This window comes from Phaenicophaeus curvirostris, chromosome 7 (genome assembly GCF_032191515.1).
Source record: "Phaenicophaeus curvirostris isolate KB17595 chromosome 7, BPBGC_Pcur_1.0, whole genome shotgun sequence".
Classification (NCBI taxonomy): Eukaryota; Metazoa; Chordata; class Aves; order Cuculiformes; family Cuculidae; genus Phaenicophaeus; species Phaenicophaeus curvirostris.
In genome coordinates, this window is record NC_091398.1 from 4172617 (window position 1) to 4183858 (window position 11242).

At 50.3% G+C, this 11242-nt stretch overlaps 1 protein-coding gene across 3 annotated transcripts; it reads left to right on the forward strand.

Annotated features, from left to right (window-relative positions):
- The first annotated feature begins 2064 nt into the window (after positions 1 to 2064).
- Positions 2065 to 11242, forward strand: RAB17 (RAB17, member RAS oncogene family). Of its 3 annotated transcripts, none has more exons than XM_069860624.1 (8): positions 2065 to 2271; positions 4955 to 5040; positions 6191 to 6399; positions 7094 to 7253; positions 8517 to 8668; positions 9062 to 9187; positions 10116 to 10209; positions 10358 to 10824. In XM_069860624.1, exons 4-8 carry the CDS (start codon positions 7112 to 7114, stop codon positions 10540 to 10542), a joined length of 699 nt encoding a protein of 232 aa, XP_069716725.1. In that variant the 5' UTR covers positions 2065 to 2271; positions 4955 to 5040; positions 6191 to 6399; positions 7094 to 7111; the 3' UTR covers positions 10543 to 10824. The 3 variants fall into 3 exon arrangements, with proteins under 3 accessions (XP_069716725.1, XP_069716726.1, XP_069716727.1); XM_069860626.1 differs by having other exon boundaries at positions 2069 to 2271; positions 10712 to 11242; XM_069860625.1 differs by lacking the exon at positions 4955 to 5040.

Genomic DNA, 11242 nt, shown 5'->3' on the forward strand with positions numbered 1-11242 from the left:
GCCTCATTTTCCACTAACAATTAGATGCTTAGTTTAAGTGCATGATGCTACCGTAGCTTGTAGGTCCAAAGCAATGGGTAAGCAGCACCAGATTGCCTTTCAGCATCGCTCATTGCTGTAGGCAAGGCTTTTTGATGCAGCAACACCAGCTTAAGGTATCCATGGCCTCCCCAGCCCTGTTACCTGAGAAGGTAACAGTTTCCTCCCCTCTGGCAGAAAAAGCTGCATGCAGGGTAAGATCTGCTCTCAGGCTAGAAGGACGGTTTTACTCAAGCCAGTTTTGCTGCGATGGTGCAAATCCATGCATGGGCACATCCCCAAATGAAGGGAAATACTCATTTGGCTCACAGACCAAAATCTCTCATAGTGACTCCATCCAGCAGAGGCATCTGTGCAGCTCTCGGGCATCTGTGCTTGGCATTTCATCATCAAAATGGGAAGTTATTGCACTGCAGCAGTCAGGCCTTGGAAGTCACAAGACACACTCTTCATTTCAAAACCAGGATTACATTTTTTTAAGCCTACTTGTAAGACTCCTGCTTTTTGCCTTGCTCCCTATAACTCTTAGGACTAGGTTTTGCAAAGGCTGTTTCACTTCCACAAAACTGTAGGAGCCATTGCTTGAAGAGAAGACACTGACTATGACAAGATGAGTGACAAACACAAAACCTCTTCTCATTTCATAGAATAGAATCATAGAATGGTTTGGGTTGGAAGGGATTTTTAAGCTTATCCAGTTCCAGCCCCCCTGCAATGAGCAGGGACACCTCCCACTGGATCAGGCTGCTCCAAGCCCCATCCAACCTGGCCTTGAACCCCTGCAGGGATGAGGCAGCCACAGCTTCCCTGGGCAACACCTGTGCCAGTCCCTCACCACACTCATAGTGAAGAAATTCCTCCTTATGTCTAGTCTAAATCTGCCCCTCTCTAGTTTATACCCACTGCCCCTTGTCCTATCACCACCAGCCTTTGTGGACAGTCCCTCCCCAGCTTTCTTGTAGCCCCTTCAGGTACTGGAAGGTCACTATAAGGTCTCCTCGGAGCCTTCTCTTCTCCAGGCTGAACAACCCCAATTCTTTCAGCCTGCCCTTGTCTGGGAGGTGCTCCAGCCCTCTGATCATCCTTGTAGCCTCCTCTGGACCCGTTCCAACAGCCCCGTCTCCTTCTTATTTTGAGGATTCCAGAAATGGACACAGGACTCCAGATGAGGTCTCACAAGAGAGGAACAGAAAGGCAGAATCACCTCCCTTGACCTGCTGGCCATGCTTCTTCCGATGCAGATTTAGATTTTAGATTTTTAATTATCAAGTCTTCCTGTTCTCACTCCAGACTCTCACTCCAGTGCATTAACTTGCTGTGATTTCTCTGTTAGAGCTTCAACCAGAGCAGCCTTCTCCAAAGCACCAAGCCCCAGCTGCCTGTGGTAACTGTTACATTAATTAAAAGGCAGTAAAAGCCCAAGTGCTCAGTTTTTGCTTGCTCCACACCACTCCAGCTCATCAGCTGAAATGCTTTGCAAGAGGATCGAGTGTGCCGTCTCCCACCAGCTTGTAAACCAGCCACGCTCCTGATAACAAATCGCTTTGGCAATCCCAACCCCAAGCTATTCGAGCCTGTACCCGGGCACAAGTCCAAAGCCAGCTCGAATGTGCGTCAGCAGAAATTGCCATATTATAAAACCCAGAGTAACCCAGATCCTTGACATGCACTCACTCCAGCTTCCCCCAGTCCTCAAATCTTTATGGTGAGGTCATGGGCTGCCTTTGCTTCCCATGCCCCTGGTAGTCAAGCTGGGCTTGGACTCAAAGGCATGGGGTAAACCCTGTCTGTTTGTCCATCCATCCGTCCGTCCATCCATCCATCCATCCATCCATCCATCCATCCATCCATCCATCCATCCACTGACAGACCCCAGTGTGGAAAGCAGTGAAGGAAGGAAGGGGGCAAGGAGGGTGGGAGAAAGGGATGGATGGATGGATGGATGGATGGATGGATGGATGGATGGATGGATGGAGGAGGTGCAGGGGGCATGGCCACCAGCCCGGTTCACAGTGACGACAGCCCCATGGTCCCGCCTTGCCTGGCTCACCAGCAAGTCTAAGGTCCACTGAACTCCAGTCACCTCTCACCTTTTAACACTGCTCCCTGCGAGCTGCCGGATGGTTTCGCTTTTTCTTGTACTCAGCGAGGAGAGACTCGGGCAGCCGGACGGAGCCATTGCCCCTGACCCCAAGGACGGGATCCCCAGGAGGAGAGCACACCTTCAGGAAGGTAAAGGCATCCTCAAGCTAGGGGATTCCCCCCAGGGCAGCCCCCAACCCACCATCTCCGAGGTGCCTTTCCCAGGCAAGATCCCAAGACTCTCATCCTCCTACTGGGAAGCAACCCTGCATCCCAGCCACAACGTGGCACCCACTGGGGAGGGCAGCACCACCCATGGCTCCCTCGCCGTGGAAAGAGATTTTGGGAAGCCTCTGCCCTACCCCCATGCTCTCAAGCAGCTGAAGAGCTGCTGCAAAGGTCTTCGCAGAGCGCTTGGTCTCACCCACAGCTCAGGGCTCTCTCCATTTATTGCTGCTTTATTTCCCCAGCCTGCTCCAGCCGCGCAGTTAATGACCCTTACTCTGTTCCCCTTGGCTTTGAGGAGGGCTGATTGCATTGAATAAACCTAATGCTGTTTACGCATTAAGCCTTTGCAGTTGGGATTTTCGTATCCCCTGGTAACCTTGGCTTAAGCAAACTTTCCAAACAGCCACGCTCCTAGATGGCACTGGGAGAGCTTGAGCAGGTAGGAGGCAGCTCCCAAAAGCAGAGGAGTGCTTTGAGATCAATACTAGAGGTTATAGAATACTAGAAGTTACTAGGAGAAAGGGAGATAGCTGAAAGAACTTAAAAACATCATATCCAAAAAAATTGCAGGTCTAGACAGTTCAGACTTACATAGGTGGCATTGGGATCCTGCGTTTTCTGAAGAGCTCGTTAACTGTGGTTCTTGTTCACTGCTGCGCCCCTGCAGAAACTCAGCAAATGCCTTTAATGGTTTTAGGATCTTAGAGCCTGTGGTTGAGAAAGGCTTAGGCATCAGTTAGACATCATTAAACTCAACCATCATTAATTTCCCAGGAAGTTAGTCTTAAACAACACTTCTGAGTAGCTCCATCCCCAAAGGTATGCATTGCATTTCTTTTTTTTACTGTTTTCCTTTGGGACCTTGAGCAACCTGATCCAGTGGGAGGTGTTCCTGCCCATGGCAGAGCGGTTGGAAGTGGATGATCTTTAAGGTCCTTTCCAACCAAAACCATTCTATGAATTAAAAAGTTTTGGACTCTGACAATAAATATACCAGGATCCCCCTCCCCAGGCTGAAAATACTGCAGATACCAATTCACTGAATGCGAAAGCCAAGACCTTCCTCTTGCATTCCTGCGTAAGTATCTACCCTGCCACTTCATGTTTCTGGTTTTTATTACTATAATACCATAAAACACAAGTTTGAAAGGATGCTCCTCAGATAAAGTCCACTTTCCTGATAATTATAAACAACTGAGTCATGCTCATAAACAGATTTGTCAGGATCCTTCTTGGAAAAAGTGAGGGCAGGAGGTTCAAGTGCAGTATCACTGATCTGGCACTGCTGCCATACCCAGCAAACTGGTCACCTTTAAGTTGATTTACGTTAAACCAGCAGGCTCCATAGGAGAAACTGGTTAACATGAGTCAGAGCTGCCTCCTCATGCCCACTCATTGCTCAGAGGAAGGAGAAAGGAGACACTGAGATGGGGAAATGGGGTTGTCTGGCTGAGAATACAATTTCCTGGGTGTTTAATCCTCAATTAAGAAGTGAAAAAATTATCTTTCATGCCTGTTTTGATACTCACCTTCTTGGTAAGTGTAAGATCAGGCAAGTCTGTCCCAAATATTTGCTGCTAGGCACAGCTGTCATAAAATATTAAGCTGTATCTGGAGACTAAATCTGCCAGCTGGATTTTTACAGTCAGTTGAAGAGAAATGCTTGCCTAGACTAATCTCTGGCTAATATTGAATCTGAGCAGGTTCAGATTTTCCTGCCCCTCAGCATGGCCTCTAGGCATGAGGACAGGACTTGTAACACCTCAGCTGTTCCTCAGGCTTCTCCCTAAACTGCTGAATGATTCTTTACAAGAATCTAAGTAAAAAAAAGCCCCAAACCCAGCATCTAAGCAATCCCAGTTCAGCTTACACTTCAGCCTTTCAAAGCCTGCATGGGAAAATTTGCTAAAGCCATTTTGCATGGAAGCATCAGTGACTCCTTCAGAGTTTTGAGTTTGCAGTGAGATAGATAAAATTTATTCTAGTAACACCACCAGCAGCTTCCTGGCAGTGTACGTGCACTCTGCTGGGGCTTCACTCACAGAAACTGGCAAGGAAGTTACTTTAAATGTTTCTCCTGGATATGCTCAGTCATTCCCAGCTCAAGGCAGGGAGCTGCTGCAGAAGGGTGACACCCAGCCACATGAGACCTCTGGAGGGATTTTCCCTGTAGTCCCTCAGCCAGCAAGCACAGAGCTCTATTCTCTACGCTCACTTCTTCCAACAAAACAAAACAAAAAAAAAAAAAAGGAAAAAGAACGGTTTCTTCTAAACCCTATTTTCCATTGATTCAGAATAAAGCCATTTGGTTTGCTTCCTTGCTGTTCTCCTCGGGTTGAAAAGGAGACTCACCTTCCACCTCTTAACACAGAAAAGAAATCGTTTCAAATGAGCTTCAGCAAAACTCACCATCTCTTAATGGGTGGCTGCTAGTGTGAGAAGTTTGTGAGGACATTTCCATCCATGGCAGTGATTTTCAGATGAGCTTTGTTCCAGGGTCAGGGCAATCTTCTAGGGTTAAACTGAACAGAGTGAAATAATGAGAAACTGAGGTTAAGAGAGACAAGCTTAGGTGTTTCTCATGCCTCTTCTTGCTTCCCTGTAGAGCTTTATGGCTTATCACCCATAGCAACTAACATAACTGCCCAGAAAGGACTGTGGTCTCAGTCCTAGACCTACAAAGAGGCACAGGTACGTAATTAATTCCATAAGGTATTATAAGGTCCCTTATGCTGTGCCACAAGCTTTATCTTTCTCCTGCTTAAAAAGCAAGCCACTCCTAATTACCTGTTCTGCACAAACTGCAACCCTGCTCTTCATCACTGGGCTGTATGAACTGGGGGAGAAGATTTTGCTCCTGGTTTCTAGGGGATGAAAGCCCATCTCACTGAGTAGTAGGTGGATGTTGGACTCTTCGCCCAAGCATTAGGATGAGAGGAAATGGCCTCAAGCTGCACAAGCGGAGGTTCAGATTGGACATTAGGAAAAACTTCTTCACTGAATGGGTTCTCAGGCACTGGCAGAGGATGCTGGCAGTAGATGAGGTGCTCAGGGATCTGTTTCAGTAGTGGATAGAAGTAGTTGAACTTGATTATCTCAAAGGTCTTTTCTGACCTAGGGATTCTATGAAGTAGAAAAACCATGTGCATCTGGAGATAGAGCCAGCATTGAGGAACAGCCTTAATGACAGCCTCCCTTGATAACAGCTCAGGGAAGGGTAAAGGATTAAAGGTCTGCAGCCTGCCAGATTGTAGGGGGAGGAGAGACAAAGTAAACCACCTGGGATGAGCAGGACATGGGAACAAGAGGCTTTTGTCAGACAAGGGAGCTGCAGAGACCTTCCTGGGCTGGGAGCTACATTGCTAGTGCTGCTGTTAGCTGTCTGAATGCCAAATTCCTGCAAGCCCCACACAGAAACTGGAGTGCGTGCACCACATCTTCGTAATAACTCTTGCAGGTCTCTGCTTTCTGGCTGACCAAGGCTTTCTTCAGAAGCTTGTGGGGGGAAGCAACCCATGCCAGCAGTGTTCACCCTGGTAGGGGAGGCTCTTCTCCTGGCATGCAAGAGTGGCGAGAGGGTCAGGACACAGGTAGGGATCAGCTTCAGGACACAAACATTTCAGCATCCTTTGGAAAGCTTCTCTGCTACCCGTGGGTGATAGAAGATTAGTTCTATAGAAGAGAGCAGTTATGGGCTTGCAGGTGGCTTGTTTCCCCTTTACTGCTGCGTGTGAAGTGGGTTTAAGTGCATGCAAGGTCATCTCACGCCCTTTTGCTCCGTTTGACACCACATGACCCTTCATCTTCAAGCTCTGCATGAACCTCCCTCTCTCCTGCATAGCTCTCCACTGAGAGGAGTGCTCTTAGAGGAGGAGCTTGACAAGGAGGAGCCAAGGCAAAGCTTTGGCTAGCTGCAAGACAACATAATTTGCCACCCTGCACTGACAGCTCCTGCTGAGAGCAAGACAGTGTCACCTGCTTGAGCTCAAGGCTGGAAGAAGGTGAAACGTGCCACCCAGGAAGGATCACACTGACCACCGTCTCCTCAAGGTACAGTCTGCAGTGGTTCTCTTCGAGTCAGGTTTGAGATGACCTGACCATGGTTTTGGACCACGGTCTCCCACCATCCTGGGTCATCGCACAGCGTAGCTCCACCCCGAGTGATGCAGAGTCACGCTCTGTGGTGCGACGGTCACAAGGGGGTGAGACTTCAAGGGTTTAGTCCACCCGGGATTTCTTAATCTGTGGTGGAGGAGCTCGTGGTGTCTGCTTTGTGTGCTGCTGTCCTCAAAGGCGCTCGAGTGACACCTTAGAGTCATCTCAGAGTGAGGTCCCCTCATGCTTTTTCAGCATGGAACATCAACCTAAGCTCTTTACTAGGACTTTGGGTAAGGAGTTTAAGAGCAAAGCTCACCCATAAGTGATGCCCCTCTGCTATTAACTTTCTTCAGCACGTCCTCTCTTTAATGGAGATGCATCCAGTTTAGTTTCCTTGTCTACAACCAAGGCAGCCTCTTGCATCAAATTTCCTCCTAAAGATCTCCACCCTGTGGTCATAACTAACCGTGGCAGGAGGTTTGATGTATTAAATTTGATTCAAGATATTAATGGTTTTATTGTAGCCTATTCTGAGGTTAAACCCCTTCAGTCCTGCTACCACCAGTCAGGAGCTGATGCAGGAGGCCCAGATGATGGATCTGGGATCACTGCAGATGTGTTTTGAGTGGAGTTGTTTTCCTTGCAGGATACAGAGCAGAAGACAATGCCGGGCACCTCCCTGGAGGGGATTAATCCCACCTACATCTACAAAGTGGTTCTACTGGGGAGCACATCGGTGGGAAAGTCAAGCCTGGCTTATCGATACGTCAAAAATGACTTTAAGGAGTCTCTGCCAACGGTGGGATGTGAGTGAACGGCTTCAGTATCTTGATGGCTCTGGATAAGAGACCAGGATTGATGCTTTTCCTTGCAGTGGGATGGGATGCAGGAGGACAGGCTAGTGTATCCTGCAGTATCATTGCCCCACTTTTGAACAGGACACACACGTGCCTCAGAGCCAGACCTCCCCCATCGCTGTCACCTCCAGATCTCTGCAGCCCCTTGCCCTCCGCACCAGGATGTAAGAAAAAACACATCCAAGCTGCACAGATTTGGCTTAGCATTGCTTTTTGGAGCAGGAAAGTGAGTGAAATCTGGGGTCTAAACTGTACATCCCATCTGCCTGTTGCATACTTGGTCCCATGCTGTCCTTATAGCACTTTGGATACTCCACAAGAGTCTCTCCTAGCTATGAGCTGCTCCAGCCTCAGTTTCCTTCTCGAGCTGGGAAGTTCGGGCTAGGGTGCAAACAGGCAGGGCAGCTCAGGAGGAGACAGCCAGCTGTGGCAGGTCCTATACCGCAGGGTCTTGTTCCTCCAACCTGCCTGCAGAGACGAACACAAACCCCACCATGCCCTGGCCAGGCTGCTCTGCCCCAATGATGAGCCCCAATCCATGCACCTCCTCCTCCAGGTCCCACTGACAAGCCATGCTGAATGGCTCGTGTCTGAAAGGAGGGCACTGGAGAGCTGCAAGAGAGCTCTGCTCCCTCTATAACCGTGCCAACAGGCATGCTGGGATCAAGTTGCCTCAGCACAGCTTCCTACACCACCTCAACATGGATGTTCATGGCCTTGGCCCTAACAAGGGATGGAGGTTGTGGTCCTACCTGGAGCCCAAAGAGCTCGGGAGGAGGAGAGAAAGATGCTGCTGAGCGGTTTTCCTTGTCCCTCTGCTTTGGCTCTGGTTGGTCCCCAAGCAGCCACCTGCTTCCTGGGAGCAGGGATGGAGGCTCTTCTCCACATCCTGGTGCCCGTGCAGCCTTTTTCAGCAGATATTGAGGTGGAGGTAGCTTGCTCTCTACCAAAATGCTCTTCTGCAAAGCTGCTCAGAGATATCAGACATCAAACCTGGAGTGCATCCACACAAATCTGCTGCCAGGAAGGGCTCCCAGCTCATCACAGGCTGCTTTGCCTGGCAGCAGACCATCCCATCAATGAGAAACCAGTCCTGGTTTTGCATGTTACAGCATTCTTACTGGCCCCCTCAGTATGGATTTGCCTCCACCAGCAGATCTGAGCTTTCTGCTCTTGCTGCAAGTGAAGGCGTGCCCTGCATCTTGCTTGCAGGCTCCTTCTTCACGCAGACACTCAAAGTGGAGGCGGCCACTATCAAGTTTGAGATCTGGGACACAGCAGGCCAGGAGAAATACCACAGCGTCGGCCACCTCTACTACCGGGGCGCACACGCGGCTCTCCTCGTTTACGACATCACTAATAAGGTGAGGCAGGGGATGACGATGCTGTCCGTGCCAAAACTGCAAGCACTGGCGGGGCAAGTGTGTCCAGGTGGTAGTGGAGCAGAAAGTGGTACCCGAATACCACCTGAGAAGGTGAACACCTCGCTTGGGAGATGCCGGGGGCTGTCCCTGCTCAAGCAGAACGATGCTGCCAACTCAGGGAGCAGTTCCTGCAGAAAGGGCGCTTCCCATCGAAGGCTGATTTATCCCTGAAGGTGTTTGAGGGCTGGTGACCTGCTTCTGAGGGAGAGGGCAATCAAAGCCTCCCCACCATGTCTCTTGAACCCTGTTTAGTTCATCAGCTTTGCTATGCCTGAAGCAAAGGGAATAAATCAAAACCAGGTCATCAGGTGGGTTTTGTTTCCATCTCTCCAGGAGACTCTCAACCGAGCAAAGATGTGGCTGACGGACCTGGAGAAGGAATTTCTTCCAGATGAAATTGTCATCGCTTTGGTGGGCAACAAGACAGACCTTGCTGCTGAGCGAGAAGTTGCCACCGAGGTGAGAACCCACAGGGAGCTACCAACCCCCCTTGCCAGAAAACTGGGATATGTCCTAACAGAGCCAAGAATTTAAAAGGCTCTGGAGGAGGTCTTCCTGGACTTCAGTAAAGCCTTTGACACAGTTTCTCCCAGCATTCTGCTTCGGAAACTGTCACGTCTGGCCTGGACAGGCGCACACTCTCCTGGGTGGAAAACTGGTTGGCTGGAGGGCCCAGAGAGTGGTGGGAAATGGTGTGAAATCCAGCTGGAGGCCAGTGACAAGTGGGGTTCCCCAGGGCTCAGTGCTGGGTCCAGCCCTGTTCAATGTCTTTATCAATGACCTGGATGAAGGCATCGAGTGCACCCTGAGCAAGTTTGCGGACGACACTAAGCTGGGTGGAAGTGTGGATCTGCTGGAGGGTCGGGAGGCTCTGCAAAGGGATCTGAACAGGCTGGACCGCTGGGCAGAGTCCAACGGGATGAGGTTTAACAAGGCCAAATGCCGGGTCCTGCACTTGGGGCACAACAACCCTGTGCTACAGACTAGGAGAAGTCTGTCTAGAAAGCTGCCTGGAGGAGAAGGACCTGTGGGTGTTGGTTGACAGCGACTGAACATGAGCCAGCAGTGGCCCAGGTGGCCAAGAAGGTTTAGGCTGGACATTAGGAAAAAATCTTTCATTGAAAGGGTCATTGGGCACTGGCAGAGGCTGCCCAGGGAGGTGGTTGAGTCACCTTCCCTGGAGGTGTTTAAGGCACGGGTGGACGAGGTGCTAAGGGACATGGTTTAGTGTTTGTTAGGAATGGTTGGACTCGATGATCCAGTGGGTCTCTTCCAACCTGGTGATTCTATGAGCCTGAAAATCATTGACCTGCCATGAAATGCCACCCAAACCAAATCAGCAGCCCCAAAGGGGGTGGGGGAAGTAATTCTCTTTGTCTCCACCTAGGAGGGGGAAGAGTTTGCAAGGACCAAAGGCCTCCTGTTCATGGAGACGTCTGCAAAATCCAACCACCAAGTAAACGATATCTTCATGACCATAGGTAAGTCATGTTAAAGCTCTCACCAAGTGCCATCATAGGTGAACCATGGGTACCAAAGCTCCACTTCCAGTCTGCAAACACCTTTTCCCTCCCACTCAAAGCTGACTCTCTTCACTGCTCGTGCTTGCTACTGAGGTTTGCTTCCCAGCTGCTTCAGCCTGCACAGTGCCTGGCAGTTTCAAAGGCCACAACCACAGCAGCCCATGGTTTCAGTGCAACATGTCACATTTCTCAAGGGAGATGGACAAACAGATCCAACCCAGGATGCTCCAACATCAGAAAGGGATTTTGGGCCCTCCCTCAGAACCAGTTTTCTTTTGCTTTAGTGCGTGATCTGCCTGTAACAGTGTCCCTAGCATAGCCGTTCAGCAGAGACCTCACACTGCTACCATGGGACAGTACCAGCAGCCACCAGTGACTCCCCTGGGGTGGGACGGGACAGCCATTGCATCCCACCACATCAGTAGAACTGAGCCCTTCCTCACCTCATTTCTCTTCCTAGCCCAAGAGCTCCTGCAGCGGAAACAAGAGAAGGCGTCCACTCCATCGCCATGCGTGTGGTCAACAGTCAACCTGGGGGAGAGCAGGGCGAGGACAAAGTGCTGCAGGTTCTGAGGACGGGCAGCTCCGGACCTCGGTAGTGGCTGGATGAGGTCTCTGAGACAGCAATGACAAAGTAGGGGGGTTGCACAAGTGCAAGAGCAGCTCATCCTGACCACCCTCCCCTTCTGAGAAAGGTCAGAGCCCATCCTGGGGGCACAGGGATTCTTCAGCGCACCAGCACTGGCTTCATCCAAGAGGTAAAGCCAAGTGATTTCTTCCACCAACATTCTTCTTACAGAGAGGAGCACAACCCCCTAGCACTGCCACCATCACTCCTGACTGGTGGCATTCCCCTGTTCCAGCTGCACACTGCCTCCTACATACCCCTTCCCATCCAAAAGGGAGGGTTAAACTTCCTGAGTGAAGCAGGTGCATTCAGTGGGTTCTGGGTTCACACCCCAGGTGCAAATAAAAAGAACGTTGTCCTGAA

What these genes read in the sequence shown, in the direction of transcription:
- RAB17 (XM_069860624.1), top strand. Translation starts at nt 7,112, where the DNA reads ATGCCGGGCACCTCCCTGGAGGGGATTAATCCCACCTACATCTACAAA. An exon ending in GTCTCTGCCAACGGTGGGAT is followed by an intron (nt 7,254 to 8,516) that starts GTGAGTGAACGG and finishes TCTTGCTTGCAG; the next exon opens with GCTCCTTCTTCACGCAGACA. An exon ending in CGATATCTTCATGACCATAG is followed by an intron (nt 10,210 to 10,357) that starts GTAAGTCATGTT and finishes TTTGCTTCCCAG; the next exon opens with CTGCTTCAGCCTGCACAGTG.